The 20,188-nt window shown below is 36.0% G+C and overlaps 1 protein-coding gene and 1 long non-coding RNA gene across 31 annotated transcripts in view; one reads left to right on the top strand and one right to left on the bottom strand.

The window, feature by feature from the left end:
- LOC149268364 (uncharacterized) overlaps positions 1 to 20,188 on the top strand; it is a 117,241-nt gene that overhangs the window by 14,275 nt on the left and 82,778 nt on the right. The window lies entirely within an intron of this gene.
- brp (ELKS/RAB6-interacting/CAST family member bruchpilot) overlaps positions 201 to 20,188 on the bottom strand; it is a 49,979-nt gene continuing 29,991 nt past the window's right edge. For 8 of the 30 annotated variants that reach the window (XM_089471971.1, XM_089471980.1, XM_089471975.1 and 5 more), the window contains 11 exons: positions 13,384 to 13,500; positions 12,463 to 12,483; positions 10,100 to 10,282; positions 9,673 to 9,993; positions 8,624 to 8,812; positions 6,571 to 8,316; positions 6,130 to 6,378; positions 5,615 to 6,057; positions 5,007 to 5,141; positions 4,875 to 4,938; positions 201 to 4,813 (listed from right to left, as the gene is read on the bottom strand). In XM_089471971.1, coding sequence (XP_089328097.1) covers positions 4,778 to 4,813; positions 4,875 to 4,938; positions 5,007 to 5,141; positions 5,615 to 6,057; positions 6,130 to 6,378; positions 6,571 to 8,316; positions 8,624 to 8,812; positions 9,673 to 9,993; positions 10,100 to 10,282; positions 12,463 to 12,483; positions 13,384 to 13,500 — 3,504 coding nt within the window. In that variant the 3' untranslated portion in view covers positions 201 to 4,777. Of the gene's footprint in view, positions 4,814 to 4,874; positions 4,939 to 5,006; positions 5,142 to 5,614; positions 6,058 to 6,129; positions 6,379 to 6,570; positions 8,317 to 8,623; positions 8,813 to 9,672; positions 9,994 to 10,099; positions 10,283 to 12,462; positions 12,484 to 13,383; positions 13,501 to 14,374; positions 14,414 to 15,533; positions 15,567 to 15,974; positions 16,470 to 16,530; positions 16,777 to 16,840; positions 16,931 to 20,188 lie in introns of all 30 variants that reach the window. The other 22 variants (XM_089471982.1, XM_089471986.1, XM_018010767.2 and 19 more) reach the window with 14 other exon arrangements.

Raw genomic sequence — 20,188 nt, 5'->3', positions numbered from 1 at the left:
GATAACACCAACTATTCTGTTAACGCACTTGCAACACGCAACAGTGAGCAGCTGTTAACGCAAATATGAGTAAACAGTTGCTTCACGTAAAGTTGGTTGCGCTTGCTGCTCACAACCGCTAAATTTAAATAAATTTTGAACTATCGAAAAGTAACTGAGAAGCAAATATTTCTTTGACAAATCAAACTCCAAATTGCATATTATTTGAAATATATTTTATTGGTAGGCAGTTTTGAAGAACATTTGTAATGACATTTATATATAATGAACATGTTTCAAATAATCATTTCATTTCATACCATATCATTCTCATTTTCATATTTGTTTTATTTTATTTTTTTAATATTTTTCTATGTATGTATATAATAAATTTATTTATTTTTATTTTGTCGTTACTCATATCGCTTTTTATTTATGTTTTCTGTTTTGTTTTTATAATTAGTTGCTGCAGTTGTTTTTCTTTGTTTTATTTAATTTAATGCATATACCTTGTAAACTTATTTAGTTTATATATATATATCTATACGTATATATATATGTATATACATATATGTATATATAATTATTTTTTATTCAATAATCAATATCGTAGATCACCAAAACTTGTTTTCTGTTTTTTGCTTTTTTAAAAAATGTTTACACGAATTTTCGCTCGCTTGGTATTTTCTGTGGTATTTTAGGGAATTTGTTTAATGCTTGCTTTTAGTTTGTTGTTTTTTCTAGAATTTCTTTTAAAAACTGTTTTCATGTTTCTCTCTTTTGGTTTTGTTGACTTAAAGCAAGTTAACTGTTGCCTGACGTTGTTGTTGTTTCTTGTTCTATTTGCTTTTTACCGCATACTTGACATTCTTGACCCACTGTACTCTGCTATTGGTTTTTCATCTCATCTTCATATATATATATTTGTATAAATATTTATATAATTTGCGCTAGGTTTTTGTTTTTATTATTATTTGTTCTATTTTTTTGTTATACGCTTCGCTATTGCGTTTTGTGACTGATTTTTAGGGTGACCATTTGTAGAAAAATTATAAAAAATGAAAGGCGAAAAATTGGTAGAATTTAAAGCTCAATTGTTTTTAACTTTGTTTTATTTGATTTTTATTGCTTTGTAATTTTCGGGGTGACCAGTTTTCAAAAAGAAAAGCCAAATTAGCGCACACAAAGTTTGATCATATTTTTTAATAGAATGTTCCAGATATTTGTATATGTGTGATTACTAAGTGAAAAAAAGTAAATGAAATTAAAGCTGTTTTTATTTCCTTTAACTGTGTTCGAGTGTGTTGTCTATATAATATCTTTGAGTTTTACAAATTTGCCTAATTACATATTTTCGAATTTCTAGTATTTTTTTTTTTTTTCTTTAATATCTTATTTAACATTAATTTACTTGTTTTTGTATAGAAAAATCTGAAGCTGTTTGTTTATTTTTAGTTTATTATTATTATTTATAATTTATTATTTTATATTGTTTGTATTAATTGTACGATTTTTGTAATTTTGGGTACACGACGGCGGGGATAATATGATTAAAGTTTTTTTTTTTTTTTTTATTTGTATTTTATTTTTTTTGCTAAAGTTAAGTTTATATATATGTATATGTATATATGTATATAGACAATGTACTGTAAGTTATTATTATTATTTATATTTGTATTATTTTATTTATATATATTTAGTTTATTTTCCCTTTTTTCAACTATCTAAACTAATTTATTTATTAATAATAAATTAATAATAAGAAATTGTTTTTTGTTTGATACTTTTAAAGGCAAAGAGCTTTTGCTTTCTTCTTCTTCTTCCTTTTCTTTGAATAATGTTTACAGAAAGAGATAGACATATATATATGATATATATATTGGTTTTAGTTGCTTTTGTGTCTGTTTCATGTACAAGTTCTATATCTTCTCGTTTGGTGCTATATATTCGGGGATATGTTGTACTTCAACACAAAGTTTCAAATTCAAATTTTCTTGCAGTGTATGTGTGTGAGTCGTATATATATGTATGTATATATATTGTCAAATGTTGTGTATACGCAAAGTGTTCCAACAATTCATATTTTTTTCTTCTGTTTCTCTGTTGATTTGTCCTTAATTGCTTGTTCAAAGGTTATTTACTTTTGTTGTGTTTCTCTCAGTGTACTTTTTTTTTGGTTTTATAATTATTTTATATCGATGCTAAGTAAGTATTTAGTTTAGCTAATTATATAGTATATTTATATAGTATATGTATATATATATATGTATTTGTATATTAGTATATTACAGCTTGTGTTATGCTTAACCTCTTAACCTCTTGACATCCTGAACTTCTTGACCGCATTGACTTCTTTTTATATACACATTCGACAATGTTTACCAAAAAATTTACTTGACTTGTGACTCGATTTTATTAATTTTGTTATTTTACCCGTCGTTCCCAGTTTAGGAACTTTTTGGGGTTTGCTTATGTACACGAAGCGAATGCCTATCGAATACATCTATACATATATTCGATAGGTATCGCCTTTTAACGATAAACAGCAATAATGATTAACGTAATGTTTGAGTATTTATCGATAACAATGAAGAAATATGACATTGTTGTATCAAAATAATGCTTAATTGCATGTTATCGATTTATCGATTATTTATCGATTATGTAAATCGTGATATTTTGCTAATATATTGACAGAAAATATATCGCTTTGCTATTTTTACTGCAACTATGCTCGAAATAATATGGAAAGTAAATGCAATTGTTCTTTTGAACAAGTTATCGATTGCTCGGATATGTAAATCCTGCTCGCTTGTTGATTCATCGATAGAATGTATATCAATACTATGTTCGATTGAGGTTTGATAAAAGCATAGTGAAAGTAACTTTGATGTAGGCTATCGATTTATCGATAATTAGTATCATGACAGTGTGCTAATTTATCGATAAAATATGTATGGAAATACTATGGTGTCTTAAATCCCTGATCTTAATTATATAGAAAATGCGTAATTTCTCGTTTGACTCTGTTATCGATTTATCGATTTTATAAATCTCTATCGAATGTCACTTTTGTCCCGCTTATCTTGAAATGTGCCATGTTTAAGCGGTAAGTCAAATTAAAATGATCTTCTGTCAGTGCAATTTTCCACTAAATTTCAATTAGCTATCGATAACTATAGAATGTGTCGGCTGTGTATTATTAAATTCATCTCTTAGTTATCTCTCGCAGTTGTTTCTATGATATTTAGTTTAATGATATGATTGTTTGTATATATACTGAATGTCATGGGCACTGTTTAATGGACAACAAGGATATTCGCGCCTATCGATAAACAGCAAATCATTTCATGGTTTCTTCTATCTTTCTTGTGTAGCAATGAAAACTCAAATTACAAAAATGCTGCTAATATGGAGTTTCATTGATGTTTTTAATTTCAAATTCAAAAGGAATTTTATTTATCGATTTATCGCACATTAAATTAAGATTAATCAAAAATTGGCAGTGTTAAATATTTTAAATCTTGGCATTAAATAAACTTTAGGAAAAACAAAGCAAATCATTATATATTTATAAACGATATATTTTATACATATGTATATATCGATAACAATAACAGCAGTTTGCATTTATCTAATGCCTTACTAAATCAAAAGTAAACATTAGGGCTACTCCACAGGAAATTGAACTAGCTGCTGGTTGTGCATTCGGGATATTCTTGTATGAGTTAGATGCCATAGATGTATATTTGAACTAATTTAAAATATATATAGAGCTCCGATTTATCGAAATTTTTGTTTGCTATTAATTTTTCGTATGTTTTATTGAGTTTGAATTTGTTTGTTTCTAGGCATATATGTTTCTTTTGGTATATTTCTTTGGTACACGGCTAAAGGCTACGCATATATACGATATTCGATATATATAATATATATATATAGGGATTATATAAATTTATTGCTCTACTCTTTAGTTTTGTATGCTTTGTCATATCGATAGATGCTGTATATACAGTGTCTGATATATATGTATATTTATATATATCTAAATATTTTTATATATTTTATTCCGATACGTCCCCTAACAATTTATACGTAGTATATATATATGTATATTAATTTGTATATTTAATAATTATTATTTGTTAATTTGTTTTGCTTTTAGTATTTTTTCTCATATTTTTGTTGTGAATCACATTCGCGCCGTATGCAAAAGAAAAATTAAGAATCGTGCGTAGTTAAAGAGAGAGAGAGAGAGAGAGAAATGAACTCAATTTTGAGTTGACGCAGAAATCTTATAAAATCATTTTCTTCCATTTACAGGGTATCTCAGGCGTCGTGTAAGCTCAGTTCGAGTACAATTTCGGGTAAGTGTTGCCTACTTTACAGCGTATAAGACGAAAGATTCAAACTTCAACAGTTAACTAGATAGCGAGAGAACGTGTGAGAGAACCTGTGAGAGCGAGAAAGGGAGAGGGCGAAGTGAAGTGAATTTTAAGTTTAGGTTGAGAGTTTTGAGTTCAAGTTTCAAGATAGATACAGAGAGAGAGAGAGAGACATTTACATAAATGCATTCATAATTTGAGTATAGCGGCAACCTAATTACAATATAATAAAATATCAAATAATTTTCTTGCATTTACATATGTCATTTACAAATGTGTGTGTGTGTGTTTTAGTAGAAGAAATACTGCATAGTCGGTAACGGTAATCGGTAGTATACAAAATAGTAGACAGTGCTGTTATTTGTTATGTTAGGCTTGTACTTATAAAAGTACTTATACGCATATACTGTGGCTTAGAAAAAGCTCTTCAAAAAGCCAGCGGGCCCAGCCTGCAATAGAAGAGAGGATGTTAATTGTGTTGGGCTATGTATGTCAACATGTTGTACTTACATCCTGCTGCTGCTGTTGTTGTGTTTGTGCTTGTTTGACTTTGGCTTGAGCGATCTTTAAGGCTCTGCGTATGTAGAAAAGTGTGATTAGAAGAGTTTTTCTTTCCTTATGCTCTTTTCAATTTATACTTACTGTTGCAAATCCATAATTGTCTTCTCTTTGGCGTTTTGCTCCTCCTGTGACATTTGTACCAATTGCAGCAGTCGCTCTGTTTCGGTTGCCGCCTTCTTGTGCTCCTCTTTTGTGTTCTGCAGTTCCTTGACGCAGCTGTAATGAGAGATATAGGATGATTATGAAAATGAGGTATATTAGCTACGGTTGAATAGAATGCTGATATAAGACATTAATAACAATATTAAGTATACGAGTTGAGAGTCAATTAAATGCTAAACTCATTTTGTTATGTTCAGCAAATCGAACTTATTCAGTGCTGTTAAGCCTATCTAAGCAATGCTAGGTCATGAATAAGCTACTGTTATGGTTAGCTCATTGTGAGTTGTTAAACCTGGCTTAGAATTGATATGTTAAGCTGCTGATATGTTAAGCTCATTGTATGCTGTTAAGCTCAGAAAGTCACTGCTGTCTTTTAACACTAGTATAATTTGGTCACGCTGTTAAAAAAGATGGCGCCGTATGCGCCATATTTGTGAAAAAATTAAAACTTAATTGGTTGTTCCCGTTTTTGTGTCGAAATGAACATTAAATCATTCTAGGTAAGTCCTAAGAATATTTTTACTTACGCTTCGAGCTGTCGCTGCGTATCCATAAGCTTCTTGTTAAGTTCGCCCGCTGCTGCGGCGCCGCCGCCTTGCGTTTGCAGTGATTTTTCCAGCTGATCCATTTGCTCCTTGCGCTTGCGCAGCTGCACATCGAATTCGACCATTTTCTTCTCCTTCTCCTCGATATCCTTGCGCTTCGCATCGATCTGTTTGCGCTGCTCGTCGATGATTTTTCGTTCGCTTTCGGTTGCCTTGGCTTGGTTGTCGATCTGCTTGCGCACCTCCTCCAGCTGCAATCGCTGCTGCTCTAGCTGCTGGCGCTGCACATCGGTGGCAGCGGCGCCGGCAGTGCCCGCTTGTTGCAGCTGTTGCATTTGTTGTTGCAGCGTTTGAATTTGCTGTTGCAGTTGTTGCACTTGCTGCTGCGCCGCTTGCAGCTGCTTTGCCTGTTCCTGATTGGACATCTGTGTGGCAGAGAGAGAGGGAGATCGAGTTAATACATACAAAGACTGATTTATAGATATCTGTTAACTCACCTGACTCTTCTCCAGCTCTTGCACCAGCAGCTCCAGCTGTTGCTGGAAACGATCTCGTTCTGTGCAGGCCGCCTGCAGCTCGCTCTTGACCTTTTCCAGCTCCTTCGCATCGACGCCGCTGCCCGCAGCTGCAGCTGTTTGTTGCGCTGCCGCTTGCGCCGCCGCCGCCGCTTGCTGCTGCTGCTGCGCCATCTGCTGCTGCATCTTTTGCATCTGTGCATGCTGATCTTTGATGTGTTGGTCCATTAACTGAGCGTAAGGAGAGAGATACAAAGAGAGAGAGAGATAGTGGCGTATGATTAGCAAGCTGAGTTATATGATTGGGGGGAAGGAGAGGGATTCGAATCGGAGCTTAGGTAGAAAGGTGAGAGGCTCGGCGGTTTATACTAGATTTCAGCTTTGCTTGAGTATTTTTACTTCGTTGCTCTCTTCTCCACTCACCTGTATGCGCTTGTGCATCTCTTGGGCAGCCTTGTCAGCCATGTCGGCGCGATTCTTCTCCTGCTCGATGACCTTGCGCCATTGCTCGATCTCCTCGCGACTCGCGCCGGCAGCCGCCGCTGCCGCCTGCTGTTGCGGTCCTGCAGCGGCCAGCGCTCGTTCCGACTCTTGGAGCTTCTGCTGCAGCGTTTGGATCTCCTTCTGCATGGCCTGGATTTCGGCGGGTGCGGCCGGAGCCACGGGATGGCCGTTTCGCAGTTTGCGATTCTCTTCGCGCGTCTTTTGCAATTCCTGTTCGGCGTTCTGCAGCTCCTTCTGGAAGTTCATCAAAATCTCCTGACTCTTCTCCAGCTGCAGCACCAGTTGCTCTCGCTCCATTGCCAGCTGCTTGACATCGCTCTCCAGCTTCTGCACATGCTTCTCGAGCTGTGGATTGGGTGCAGCCGCCGCCTGGGCGCCGCCTCGACTGCTCTGCCTTAAGGCTTCCTTTTCGGCCTCCGCTTTCTCGAGACGGTCGTGCAGACGAGCCAGCTCAGCGCCCATGCGCTCGAACTCGATGCGCGTCGATTCGGTGTTCTCCTGCTGTTTGGCCAAATGCATTTGTGCCTTCTCCAGTTCCTTGGCCAAGCGACCGGCCTCCAGTTCGGTGGCATCACGCGACTGCAGCGCCTTTTCGAGGCGATCTCGCAGCCGATCGATCTCCTGTCGCTCGCCCGCCGTCATGGACAGCGACGAGGCGGATGCACGAACCGGGTCGCCGGGGCTCACCGAGGACTGTTGCAGGCGCAAACGATCGACCTCCTTCAGCAGTTTCTCGTGCTTATCGCGCGCCTTCTCACGCTCGATGTGCGCACGCTCCAGTTCGCTGCGCTGTTTTTCCTGATTGGCCAACAGCTTGGCCACCTCTCCCTTCGATAGCTCCAGCTGCAGACTCGTCTCGTGCAGCTTCGACTCCATGTTCTGTATCTCATTCTCGATCTTTTCGTATTTGTCCTTGTACTTTTCAAAGGACTCGGATTCGTACTGCGACTTGCCGCGTATCGTCTCCAATTCCATCAGCGTCTTGTCCAATTTCTCGCGCAGCCGCTCGTTCTCCTCCTTCAAGCGGCGCGTCTCACGGCCAAAGGTGTCCGTATCCTGCAGCTTCCTGAGCTCCACTTGATTCTTCTCGTAGCGTTCACGTAGCTTCTCCAGCTCGACGGCATAGTGGGCGGCCTCCTCCTTGGCCGCCTCCACGCTGGCGGCCGCCTTGGTCTGTGCCGCATGGGCACGCTCCAGCTCGTAGGTGACGCGCTCCAGCTCTGACTGAAGGTGCTCCTTCTCGCCCTGAGCTCGTCGGATGTCCGTTTGCATCTTGTCGAAGCGATCTCGATGGTGCTCCAGCTCGCTGCGTGCATTATCCTCGCTCTCCTTGGCGCGGCTGAGCTGCAGAGCGGCGCGATCGCATGCCTCCTGCAGGCGTGTGCTCTCGTCCTGTAGCTTGCGCAGATCCTCGCGTGCTTTCGAAGCGGCCAGACCTGAGCGTTCCGCCTCCACTTCGAGCCTAGCGCGATCCGCTTCAGCCGTGTCGCAACGCGATTGCAATCGATAAATTTCATTTTGAGCACGATCGTATTTCTCCAACATCTTTTCGAACTCCTTGTTCGACGTGTCCTTCTCATCGATGAGCTTCTGACTGGCGTACAGGGCCTTGTCCAGCTTCTCCTTAAGTATTTCCACCTCAGTGACGGCATCATCGCGCTCCATCTGCAAGAGGAGAGGGATTTATGTTAGGCATTATTATTCAGATTGTATCGGAGGATCTAGTTTGGTTTGGTTTGATTTTAGTTTTTTTTTCAGCTGGGCCAAGCAGTGTTTTTAGGAAGCTACAAATTTACAAACAGCCAATTCACTCGTACTTCTCAGTTCTCATGCGTTTTTGGATTAGTTACGATAAGAGTATGTATATCTATATATATATGGTAAGTATATATATTTTTATAGAGCCAATTTGATTGCATTTTTGGATACTTCTCTGTCAGTCTCACAGTTTTTTGTTTTTGTGAAAAATTACCTGCAATTTCTGTTGTATAGCATGCGATTTCTCATAGCGTTCTTTAAGCACTTCAAGATCTGTTTGCATCGCCTCACGATCCCTGGCGGCCTTCATCAGCAGCGTCTGTGAGGACTCCGAGCGCTCCTTGAGCGTTTCCAGTTCATCCGAGAACTGATCCCTTTCCTTTTGTATGCGCGCTAGTTGTTGCTATTGTTGTTTTGTTTGGGGTTTTTTTTTTCAGTGTATTTAAAGTGTTTGTGTGTGTTTGTTACATACACATAGCATATAGATAGTTGAAAGATAGATATAGACGTATATATGCGTAGGCAGTATATATAAGGATATTTATATATATTTATTTTTATGATACAGGACATGAAAGATGATTGATGAGATGTCTTTGATGGTATGTGTATATGGGCATTAGCAGGCAGGAGAAATAAATATTTAGCAAGAGTTCTAATCTTTTCTTTGTAAAAGAAGCTTGCTTTGAGTTGTTATTGAAAAAAAAGATAAAGTAAGGAAAATATTTCAAAATAAAAAATAAAAAAATTTGTATATTGAATTTCATTAAATAATTGTAAAGTTTCTATGGATATTCTTATGGACATAGTTCATTAAAATTTACTAATAAACCTATTCTGTATTGAAATATTAAATCATCACTTGTACGATTAATTAAAGATCGATCAAGTTGTTTAGGAAGTTCGACTAGAAGTTTCAACTTAGTTCTCAGAAGTTGAAGATTACTTGAAGATATTTCGAAAGATCTAATGCCCATATAACTTATATATTTATTATATAAAGTGTTAGGTATGTACAGTTAGTTGATGAGGAAGGGGTACGGGATAATGTTTAGTATGTTAGAAGATTCGATTTCGAGTTTCAAGTATCTCACACAACACATTTACAGTAACAACGTTTAGGCACAACTTAAACAATTTCTACGTTTCTTGCATGATTTTTGGCTGTCGCATGTGTGTTCTGTCTGTGTGTGTGTTGAGTTGAGTGCATGTGTGTGTGTTTGCGTATGTATTGTGGCACCCTCGATAGTGTCGATCGCATACCTGCGTCTTCTCCAACTTTTCGCGTATGCGATCCGTATCCAGCGTAAGAGTCTCTCGCTCCTTTTGCATGCGCGCCGCCTGTCCGAGCGCCTTGTCCAGCTGAGATTGGAGATTATCATAGTCGTAGGTCAACTTCTCCTTCTCGAGGACCAAGCGACGGTTCTCGGCGCCCGCCTTGTCCAGTTTATCCTGCAGGTGATCGACCTCATTCTGCGCCTTGTCCAGCGAATTTTGCAGCTTCTCATGCTGCAGCTGCGCTTTGCCTAACGTTGCCTGAGTGCGTTCCATTTCCTCCTTGATCTTCTCCACCTCAGCGAATGCCTAAGGAGGAGGGGGAGGAGCGTTTCATGTGTGTGGGTGTGAGTGTGTGATTGTTGTACAGGGTATTTAGCTAGCTAATACTTTGCTTTGTTTTTTTTTTGCCTACCCTATCGCGATCTGCATGTATGCGGGAGACACCGCTCTGCGCCTTCTCCAGTTCCTGGCGCAGACTCTCCTGTTCGCCTTGGGCATTCTCCAGCTTCGCTTTCAGTCGATAAACTTCACCTTGGCTCTTTTCCAGTTTCTCTTGCAGGGCGGCGGCTTCTTCGCGTGCACGTTCCGCATCCGACTGCACGTGATCGTTGGCATTGTTGTTATCGGTTATCGGTGGTTAATTGTAAACGGTGGGCAAAGGCGGGGGGTAAATTGGATGTGGATACGGATATTATTTACAGGCACCATGTGAAAGGATGGTTATTAAATGAATGACTGACTGACTGACTGACTGTCTGACTGACTGACTGGTTGACTGGTTGACTGTCTGACTGTATTGATTGACTGGTTGATTGATTGGTTGTCTGTTTTACCAGACACGAAACATAGGTTAAACAACAAGTAGTACTTAATATTACGATAACGAATACGAATACGATTACGATTACGAATAGGAATACGAATACGATAACAAAGTCTAGAGCGAGCAATTTTAATGCTGCGAGGCTGAGCACAAAAGCGAATTTCGACAACAGTGAATGACAAATGGCAAAGAGAGAGCGAAGGAGAGATAGAGCAGGCAATGAGGCTGCAAAAGAACTGCAATAGATGGCGCTCGAGTGCAAAAAGATGTGAGAACGTGTGCGCTTGAAGAGTTTAAAGCTATGAGCATTAAGGCAAAAGTAAGTTTAAGACTTTTAAGTGTACAGCCAAGTGTGTGCGAGTGTGTGTGCGTCTGTATGAGTGAATGTGTGTGCGTAATTAACAGCTTAGCTAAATCAAGCGCAACTTTTTACAACTTTCCCAGCAGCTCTTCACTTCAGAAAACAACTGCCAAAGTCACGTTGCAAAATGTCTTCACTCACATCTTGCTTGAGCTTTTGTTAACGTGAATGAGTGAGTAAGTGTGAGTGTGAGTGTGTGTGTTTTTATTGTGTATGTGGCTTTGTTTATGTAATAGCTACCTAGCTTAATACTCTTGGGTTATGCGTGATGTACTTGCTGCTACTTTTGTACTTAAGATTGTCTTTTGTGCACGAGAGATTTGAGTGAAAAGTGCTAAGAAAAGGTCTGCCACTGCAGCTAAATCCTTTTAATGTTACATGTGTGTATGGGGTGCAATTATATTAGTTGAATTAACTAATGGCTGGGTAACTTGCAAATACTTTAATCTGCTTTAAACTTCAGTGTACGAAACTGATTCGAACTGAAGGCACAGTCTTTGTCTTCATAAATCTATTCAAGTAGATGAAAACTTCTATGTCTAAAATGTTTAACTATTTCTTAGTATGTTAATTGTGTTATGTGGTCTGGAATGTCTACAATTTTTACGATATTCAGTTATCAAAAATATAACAATTTTCATATAGAATATATATATACGATATGCTTTTATCAAAAATGAGCTAGCCTCTTATATAAAATAGCTGTCTTATATAAAATTTGTAGACGTGTAAGCTAGTTTAAGACGAGGTGAAACTTCGTTTACGATATTCAGTTTTCCTAACTTATTCTAGAGTTTCCCATATAAAAAATATTTTTGATGTAAACGATGTCAGCTTCTTCAGAAGGAAGTATCATTAACAATGTTCGTTTATCCAATAGGAGGAGAATATAAACTATATTTACAACTTGCTTACGATATAAGCTTATATACTAATCAAAAATTGGTTTTTCGCGTGTAAAATGCTTCGGAGCTGGCTTTTCCACTAAGAATTAATCTCTTCTCTTTACATAGATTGAAAGAGTCTTCAATGACATTGCCTATCAACCAATATGCATTTATATGTATATACCATATAACCTAGACCTATTTAGTATTTGCTCCACTATAAATTGATGGGGTTATGCGTGGTAGACGAATGATCACATATGATGTTCAGTTGGAGTCTAGACAACAATTATGCACAACTCATGCAGGAGACGCACTCAAGACACACAAAAATCCAATCGATGAGAGATGGATTGATCAAGGCGAATATACATGGGTCGAAGTTTGAACAAATGTCTTTCATATAGTATATATACATAGATAAATGTGTTAAGCATGTAGTATTTAATAGTATGTAGGTTGGTTAGTTAGTTAGTATGTGAGGCAATGCAAGTTATGTTTAGTATTTGTTTAGTATTTTTTAAAGTAGTAATACTAAGTAAAACATTTGATATACATATGCAACGTTGTTAGACTAATTTGTTTTCTTATCTTTTACATATTTCTCGCATATCAAATGTGTTAGTTACTATTACTAAATAAAACTTGTACGACTATCTTTTGGTGGTATTTTTTGTTTGTTGGTTTATAAGCATTTTACTCACAAAACGTTTTTCAGTTTCGCCCTATATAGAAAATGAATGTAAGCACAACGGTTTGGATAGAGTTTGGGTTTTAGTATTACATTAAACAATAGCATTTAGATTAACTCAAAAAATCAAATATTTATAGATATTATGCTAAATCCATCTATTATTAACTTTCGTTACTTTTACGTTAAAGCTAAGTTTTTGGGGTTTGTTAAGACTTTTAAGCAATATTCAACAGTTCAAAAATTTTGCAATTTTTGTATGTATTAATCTGCGTATGTACAGAACTGGAAACAAATCTTTTTATTAATTTCTTAAATTTAGATTTTAATTATATTTATTATTTAATTTATAATTTTTATATAATTTTTAAATATTTTTTCAATTCAAGAAAACGAGATTCGTGTCCTTTCAATATTTTTAAAAAATATATCCGCTTTAGTTTGTAGACACACGATCAAATCTGTCTTGACTTTTAGGTGCAAAGTTTGTGTTCGTCTGTGTTTATATATATGCGTATATATGTGTGGTTGTGCGTTTGTATACATATGTATGTGTGTGTATATATATATAGTATAATTGTTGCTCTTGCAGTTGAATGACAGCTGAATGCGTGAATAGTTCAGCATGTGTTAGAAGTATATAGAGAGTGTGTACGATTATATAGCAGAAAGTATTCATTCATGAATCATAGAGTTAACAAGAATTGTTATTGTTGTTGTTGTTGCAGTAGCACACGCACACATAGACATGAAATATAGTATTTTAGCTTAGACTTTTGTTGCGAGAAAATTCATGACGCACAGACAACTAGCTAACAGAGCTCGTATGCATAGTTATAGATACGAATATGTTTATATATATATAGTAGTATATAGTAGTAGTAGTTGTAGTATGTATGCAGCGCTTGTGAATTATATGAACATTTAACTTTACCTGTGTCACACGCAGCTCCGCCTGCGTGCGTCGCAGTTCGGCGGCTGCTTTGTCAGCACGCTCCTGCGCCCGGTCCAGCTCCTGAGATGTGGTCATTGTGGTGCGGCCAAATGTGGTCTTCAATGGCGAGAAGCGAAACAAGATAATTAGTATATAGTTATGAGAGATCTATCAATATACGTGTTTATACATGAATACAATTGCTGAGAAAAAACAGTGCAACTAACTACAGTAAAAGTTAGCATAAACAGAAATTTAAAGCATTAGCAAAACATTGTCCAGCAGCAAAGCAATTCATAAGGCATACGATGCGTATACTTAATGTGTGTTAGGTTAGTTTATATTGAAGCTGTACGGGTACGGTACATAGATGATATATAAATGTTTGTATATAATATATACATAAATTATTGTATACACCCGACAACTTCAATATAAGTGTGTTGAAATGAACATGAGTTTTGATTTTGGGGATTTTGCATCAAGCTTGGTTGGGTAATATTTTTTATGGGTGCATTTAACGCTTTCAACACTTGTTTTGTGTACACCAGAGTATTTGCTTTAAAATTCTTATGTATATTGGTTCATAACATGTGTATGTTGTGTGTATAGATCAAGGCTGCAAACTCCTAAAGTTTCCAAATACTAATCCACTCTGTTATGAAGCATATTGAAATTTCGATACAAGATTCTATTTGCAGCCTTGTTCTAAGCTCCCACAAATTGAGTTCTTATAATTCAAGTACATAGCTACATTTTGTATTTACTAAAATACATGTTTATATTTACATTTCACTACGCAACATTGCACTTAAAAGTTGTTCATATTTCAGTGTTGTAAAGTAACATAAATGAGCCTGCATTTTCTTGCCTAACGAAGCGCTTTAACAGTTAAGACGTGACTACGTTGCGTATAATTCATATCGAGCAATCAGCTTTGATAACACTGTGAGCTATCTCTATTTAGTGGCTGGCTCAGCTGCCAACTTACCGATATTTTGCCCGATTCAAACATTAACTTTTGTACATTCTGTAAAGTACAATATACGATAATATATATGCATGTTCAGCGACAATTATTAGACATTGCATGAGGCATACTTAATTGAAAGGCGATGATAGTTGTAATTGTAGCCGCTTGAATTATGTACAATCAATTTGTAATCCTTGTAACTAACTAAGGTGTGTGTGTGTGAGTATGTGAGTGTCTGTGTGAGAAGTTATTTGTGCTTCGTGCTATGACCAGACTAAAGAGAGGTGCGGCTTTCTAGCTGTGAGTGCGCGTGTTTTGAATATGTCGTGGCAGCTCAACTCATTTCATATGCAAATAGGCAGCCCCTGAATAGGTTTTCAGTTAGCCAAAGTTAACGTAAACAATAAACAAACTATTATTAAATTTTCAATATTAATGAATGGTTCGACAATTTCGCAGCTGCGTAACTCAATGAGCTGCATACATATTTGAGTGCCTAATGAGCCTAATGAGTTGAATAGAAACTTTAACTTGTATTTTAGATTGCTATTATAATATTGATATGAAATATTTAGAAGACGACTATGACGGTTGACGAGCTAAACATATATATAGTTTATACGAATGTTAGATGTTTCTACAGCAAAAGTATGCTTCATAGAAGTATCTCCTCAGCTCTTCAGCTCTCAACTCAAGAAAATTGTTTCATTAAGATATTATGTTTTCTATAACTCTTCTCTACAAAGTATATTTTCTATATACCATATTGACTCTCTATATAAGATGTATGCATGTATAGATGTCTCATCAATTAGTAATGATCTTATGATCATATGAATTTTATCTTTATGGAAACTCAATATATGTGGCTATAAATAATTACTATATCCATAAAACTCTACTGGGTCATTAGTCAATGGGTCCAAATATAACTTTTGATATACATTTTATAATATAATATATGTGACTTTCTGTGGGTTAGGTAAAAAACAAAAATCACAAACTGCTGGATTTAGATGCAAAATAAAAATACCGCTCATACAGGGTGTACAGGTGTTTACTACAGGGCATTTATGCTTAGTAACATGTGAGGGCACTACGAAACTTAAAAAATAACTAGTAGAACTACAAAGTTTTTGATGGGTTGGTATAGGTAGGTTTTTAGCATTGGGCTTACTTTGTGTAGTGTGGTCTGTTCTTCTAGCTGCAGCTATTTGTTGGTTAATGTATTATCGATTAACGATTTATAGATATATATATAAAGTTGTTGTTGTAGGGATGCGAGATGTTGTTGTTGTTGTAGTACATAGTTGTTGTTGTTGTTGTTAAGTGTACATGTAAATATATAGGCACACATAGAGGCATATTTTTATAGTAATATGTAATAATAGTAAGAATATTGAGTAAGTTAGCGTCATAGTAATCGATATTTAAATATTTGAATAACGGTTAAGTTAAGTTTGTCTCTTTTGGTTTTGTTTGAAAATATATATGTACACTGCACACAGAGGAACATAATGGGCACATAGGTATATGATATATCTCTATTTGTATATATTTTGTGATAAATGATATAATGCAAGTTCGATAACTTTCCGATAAACTGGTGATAATGCACGAGTACCTGCGAACGTTCCAGATCGTGTTTAAGTCGCTCATTCTCCAGCTCGAGGCGGGCAATGCGCTGCTTCGTCGACTCCCAATCGGCACTGCTGCGGCCCATCTCACACGTGGCCTTTTCCAGCTCCGCTTTCGACTTGCCCAGCTCACTCTGTGATGCTTCCAGTTTGATCTCCAGGCGCTCTCGCTCATTGACGGCCCGTTCGAGACGTGTCTGCAGCTTCTCCAGATCGCTTTCGGCCGCGCGCAGCTTCATTTTGTATTCGGCGACTTCGCGTTCGTGCAGATCGCGTTCCTCCTGCTTTTCGTGCTCGGCCCGATCGCGTTGCTCACGCAGCTGCGCCATTTGCTTCTCCTTGTCGCCGATGGCCTCCTCCAGGCTGGTCAAGGCGCCCTCCGAGCTGCTGTGGTGCGCTTGCATGGCTGAGAGACGTGCTCGCGCCATATCCACCTGGTTGTCCTTCTCCTTCAGCAGGTCCTCCAGGTTCTCGATCTGTGTGGAAGTGTTTGTGTTAGCTAATGTTATTGATTGCTGCTGCTTTATCTTCTCTGACCTTGCGCTGCAGCACACTGATCTTGCGATCCTTGATGTCCATGTGATCCTTGAGCTCGGTGAGTTCGCTGGTTAAACGATTTCGCTCCTGAACCGTTTGCAATGTACCCTGGGTCTTCTTCTCGATCAAACGATTCTTCTCCTCCAGTCGGGCCCGCATCTCCTCCACGTCCGTCTGCAGCATGTTGTAGTGCTCCTCTTTGGCACATAGCGATTCCTTAAGTACCGCTATGTGCCGCTGATAGTCCTAATTTCAGGTTTGTTCATTGTGAATTTAGATATAGCGCAAAGTTGTGATCTAATCAAATTACCTGATGCTGCTCCTCGAGCGTTTTCATTTTGGCCGCCATCGCCAGTATCTCTTGATCCCTTCTTTGTATTTCAAGACGGAATTCGTCCAACTGTTTGTCGGTGTGGATTCGTGAATGGAATATGGGTGGAAGGAGGATAAGATACAAGACATAGCAGATTTTAAAAAAACAAATGCATTAAACACAACTGCAGAGCAAATGCAGCTGCCTTGACTACAATTGGAGGGATTTTCGTTCTGTGTTTTTTACTTTTTTAAAAGTATTTAAAAGTATTTTTTTTAGTCGTACTTTTTTGTGTCAAAATGTTTACGTTGAGTGCAAATTGCGGCGCAATGTGTGAATTGTAGTTTATATATAGAGAGATATGAGCAATAGAGGTGGGCGGATTGTAGGTGTAGAGGAGGGCGTGGTACAAATGTGAGAGGATGAATAGAATGATGAAGGCTGCAAAAAGTCGTTGACCCACTGTAAAGCTGAGGGTCAAAACTGTGTAAGAGTGTTTGAGTGTGTGTATATGTGTGTATAGATTGTTATAAAAGTGTGTAGAGAAAGAGAGAGAGAGAGAGAGAGAGATATGGGACGGAGTGGGGGCGTGGCATGTTGGGTGTTGGATTTGAATACTGTTAACCTGTGCTATAGCTATAGACGATAGGCATAGCATATCCATTTTGGTTTTTGTCGCATGTTTAATTTTTATTGTTTGCTTTCGAAAATGTTTCATTTATAATGCTTAAGAGTTAGTTTTATTTTGGTTTTGTTTTCTTGTTTTTTAAGTTTAACATAAATCGAGTTTCAGAGTTCGAGCTCAAGAATTAGTTTTTCATCTGAAGTAATCTTAATTAAGTTACAAATCAGTGTATAAATATATATGTATAATATATAGTATATCGGAGTAGTAATTTAATTAATAATAAGTATATTTGTTGTTGTTATTGTATATATAAGTATAAATATTTCAAGAACTATGAATATAATATAATATAAGAATTATATTATAAGTAAATGCCTGCTTATTGATGTACTCACAAAAGAAACTGACCAAAAATCAAGAAGTATTCCAAAATGAATAAAGAGATAACAGAAAAATAGGAAAGACTATCTATTGTTAGTTATATAGTTTATTATCTGTAGCATAGTTAACTACGTATGTATATTAATGTTTGTCTTATGTTATTTATGTCCATTACATAGAGACTGCAACTGCTGTCATAAATGCTTTCAATTGGCTAGTGTTAAGCTTATTATACTTATTATATACTTATTATCGTTTCTTATATCTAGAGTTCAAGAGATTGAGAGAGATAGAGATAGCGCGATTACACACTTTTCGTAGGCCAAGGACTAAAGGTAAAATCAAAGAATTTCAGAGCTTAATACGTTGTAAATTAAACGTTGTTTTCGATTTTTAATTTGATTAATTTTTAAAGTTTATCTACTGAACACAACGCAAGTTTTTATTGCTCATAACGTATTTCATACGCAAATACACATACACGCTCACCAATGAACTAGTTCCGATTTGGGGATGAGCGTGCACAACTACTAGATGTATATATATACCATATATAAGACAAAAATGAGAGTAACTCCAGTTAATTTTAGTTTTGATTAGACTACTATATAGGCTGTAACAAACATTTTGGGTTTTACTTTCTTTAAGAAAAAATTCTATTCGAAAAAAGTCGAAAAAGTTTCAATTTTGCAAGCCAAACCATTTTTTGGTATTTTTTTCGTTTTAAATTTTCCATATTTTTTTTCGCGAACTACCATAATAAGATTTATGAAGACGAATCAATTTGTTTCCATATAATAAAAAAGCACCTAGATACATGTATATATATAGTATATAGGTGTATATAAGAAGGTTTTTAGTTTCAAGTGTAGTTTATAGATGTATATAAGAACTTCTATTGTTTTATTTTGTTTGTATATAATATTTGCATAGACACATTTTGAATGCTTCTTCGTTTCGTTTCATTTCGATTCAAATCGTTTTTTTGTTTTAAATTGCAACCAAATGCTGTGTTAAACACATTGCCAGATGTTAATAATATATACCCAGTTTACCAAGACATTTCCATTTGTTCTATATATATGCTATATACACATATATCATAATTCATTCAACATTCGATTCATGTACAATCCACTTCTCTTGGATTTGCATATAAATTTCATTTTTACATATAATTGACCTTCATTTCTAATCACACACGCTAGTACCTTAATGGGTAATACGAGTACTGGTATATATATATAGGTATATAGGTATATAGGTATATGTATATAGGTATCTAGTTCTTGAACTAAATTGTAACCAAAACAAGATTGGGCTTTTAAAGTAATTGAGAGACACAATCTATTATGCAAATCGGTTGATTTAGTTTAGGTAATTTGCTAGTTGTTAGGTAGTTAGTAGGTTGATTATAGAGGTCCTTGCATATAGGGCTTGCTTGGGTTGGCTAAAACTGGAAGGGGTCTGGGCTGGAAGAGAAGTTGCTCTTACTCTTTTTACTATGCAAAGTTCACTTATACATGTACATATACAAACGTTAGTTATACATGTATTTAGGTATTTTTCTTTTTTATGCTATGCCCCAAAGAGCGAGAGAGCTAGTTGCACTAACAATTGTTTTTTTTCTAAGACTAGGTTTGAGTACTATATAGGTATTTTTCTTTCATTACTTTTCATGATTACTTTTTAAGCTTCATTATTTCTAGCCTTTATTTTTCTTATCAGGGAATATACCAAATAATGTAAAGTAAATCTTCTCTTTTAATATTCATTTATATCTATATATATTTTTTCTTTATATTTCATATATATATTGTATAAATGGTTTTACATTTTTGTTTTTTATCTGTTTTTCATGAGTAAATATCATTAGTTTCACTTTCTTTTTGTTGTTCTTGTTTATTTACAGTCTTTTACTTTTGAGAGTCAAGAGCAAAGTGGTTCAAATTTCAAACAAATTGTGTTTTATTTATTTCATATAAATATAAACTTCGCTTGCTTTTTTTGTTTTCTTTAACAATTTTCTTTACTGAAAACTTGCCCTGAGTGCTCTATGCATAACTTAATAAAAGTATAACAAAGGTACTAAAATATATATCAAGAAGCTAAATTGAAATGGGTTTTTATTTGGTTTTGTTACATTTTTTTTACAAAAAAAAAAAAAAAAAAAAAAAAAAACAATTTTTTTTTTTTAATAAAAGCTTATTAAGAAAATAATGTAAAGAAAATGTTAGAAATTTAAATTTTATGGCTTCAAACATAAATCATAATTAATTACTGAAAAAAGCTTCAAAAGTATGAAAAAATGATTAAAATTATAATTTTATAGCTGT

Source organism: Drosophila arizonae, chromosome 5, assembly GCF_054131065.1.
Source record: "Drosophila arizonae isolate 15081-1271.41 chromosome 5, UAZ_ARI_1.0, whole genome shotgun sequence".
NCBI classification, from domain to species: domain Eukaryota; kingdom Metazoa; phylum Arthropoda; class Insecta; order Diptera; family Drosophilidae; genus Drosophila; species Drosophila arizonae.
The sequence above is the reverse complement of the archived record's forward strand: the minus strand, read 5'-3'. Positions and strand labels throughout refer to the sequence as shown.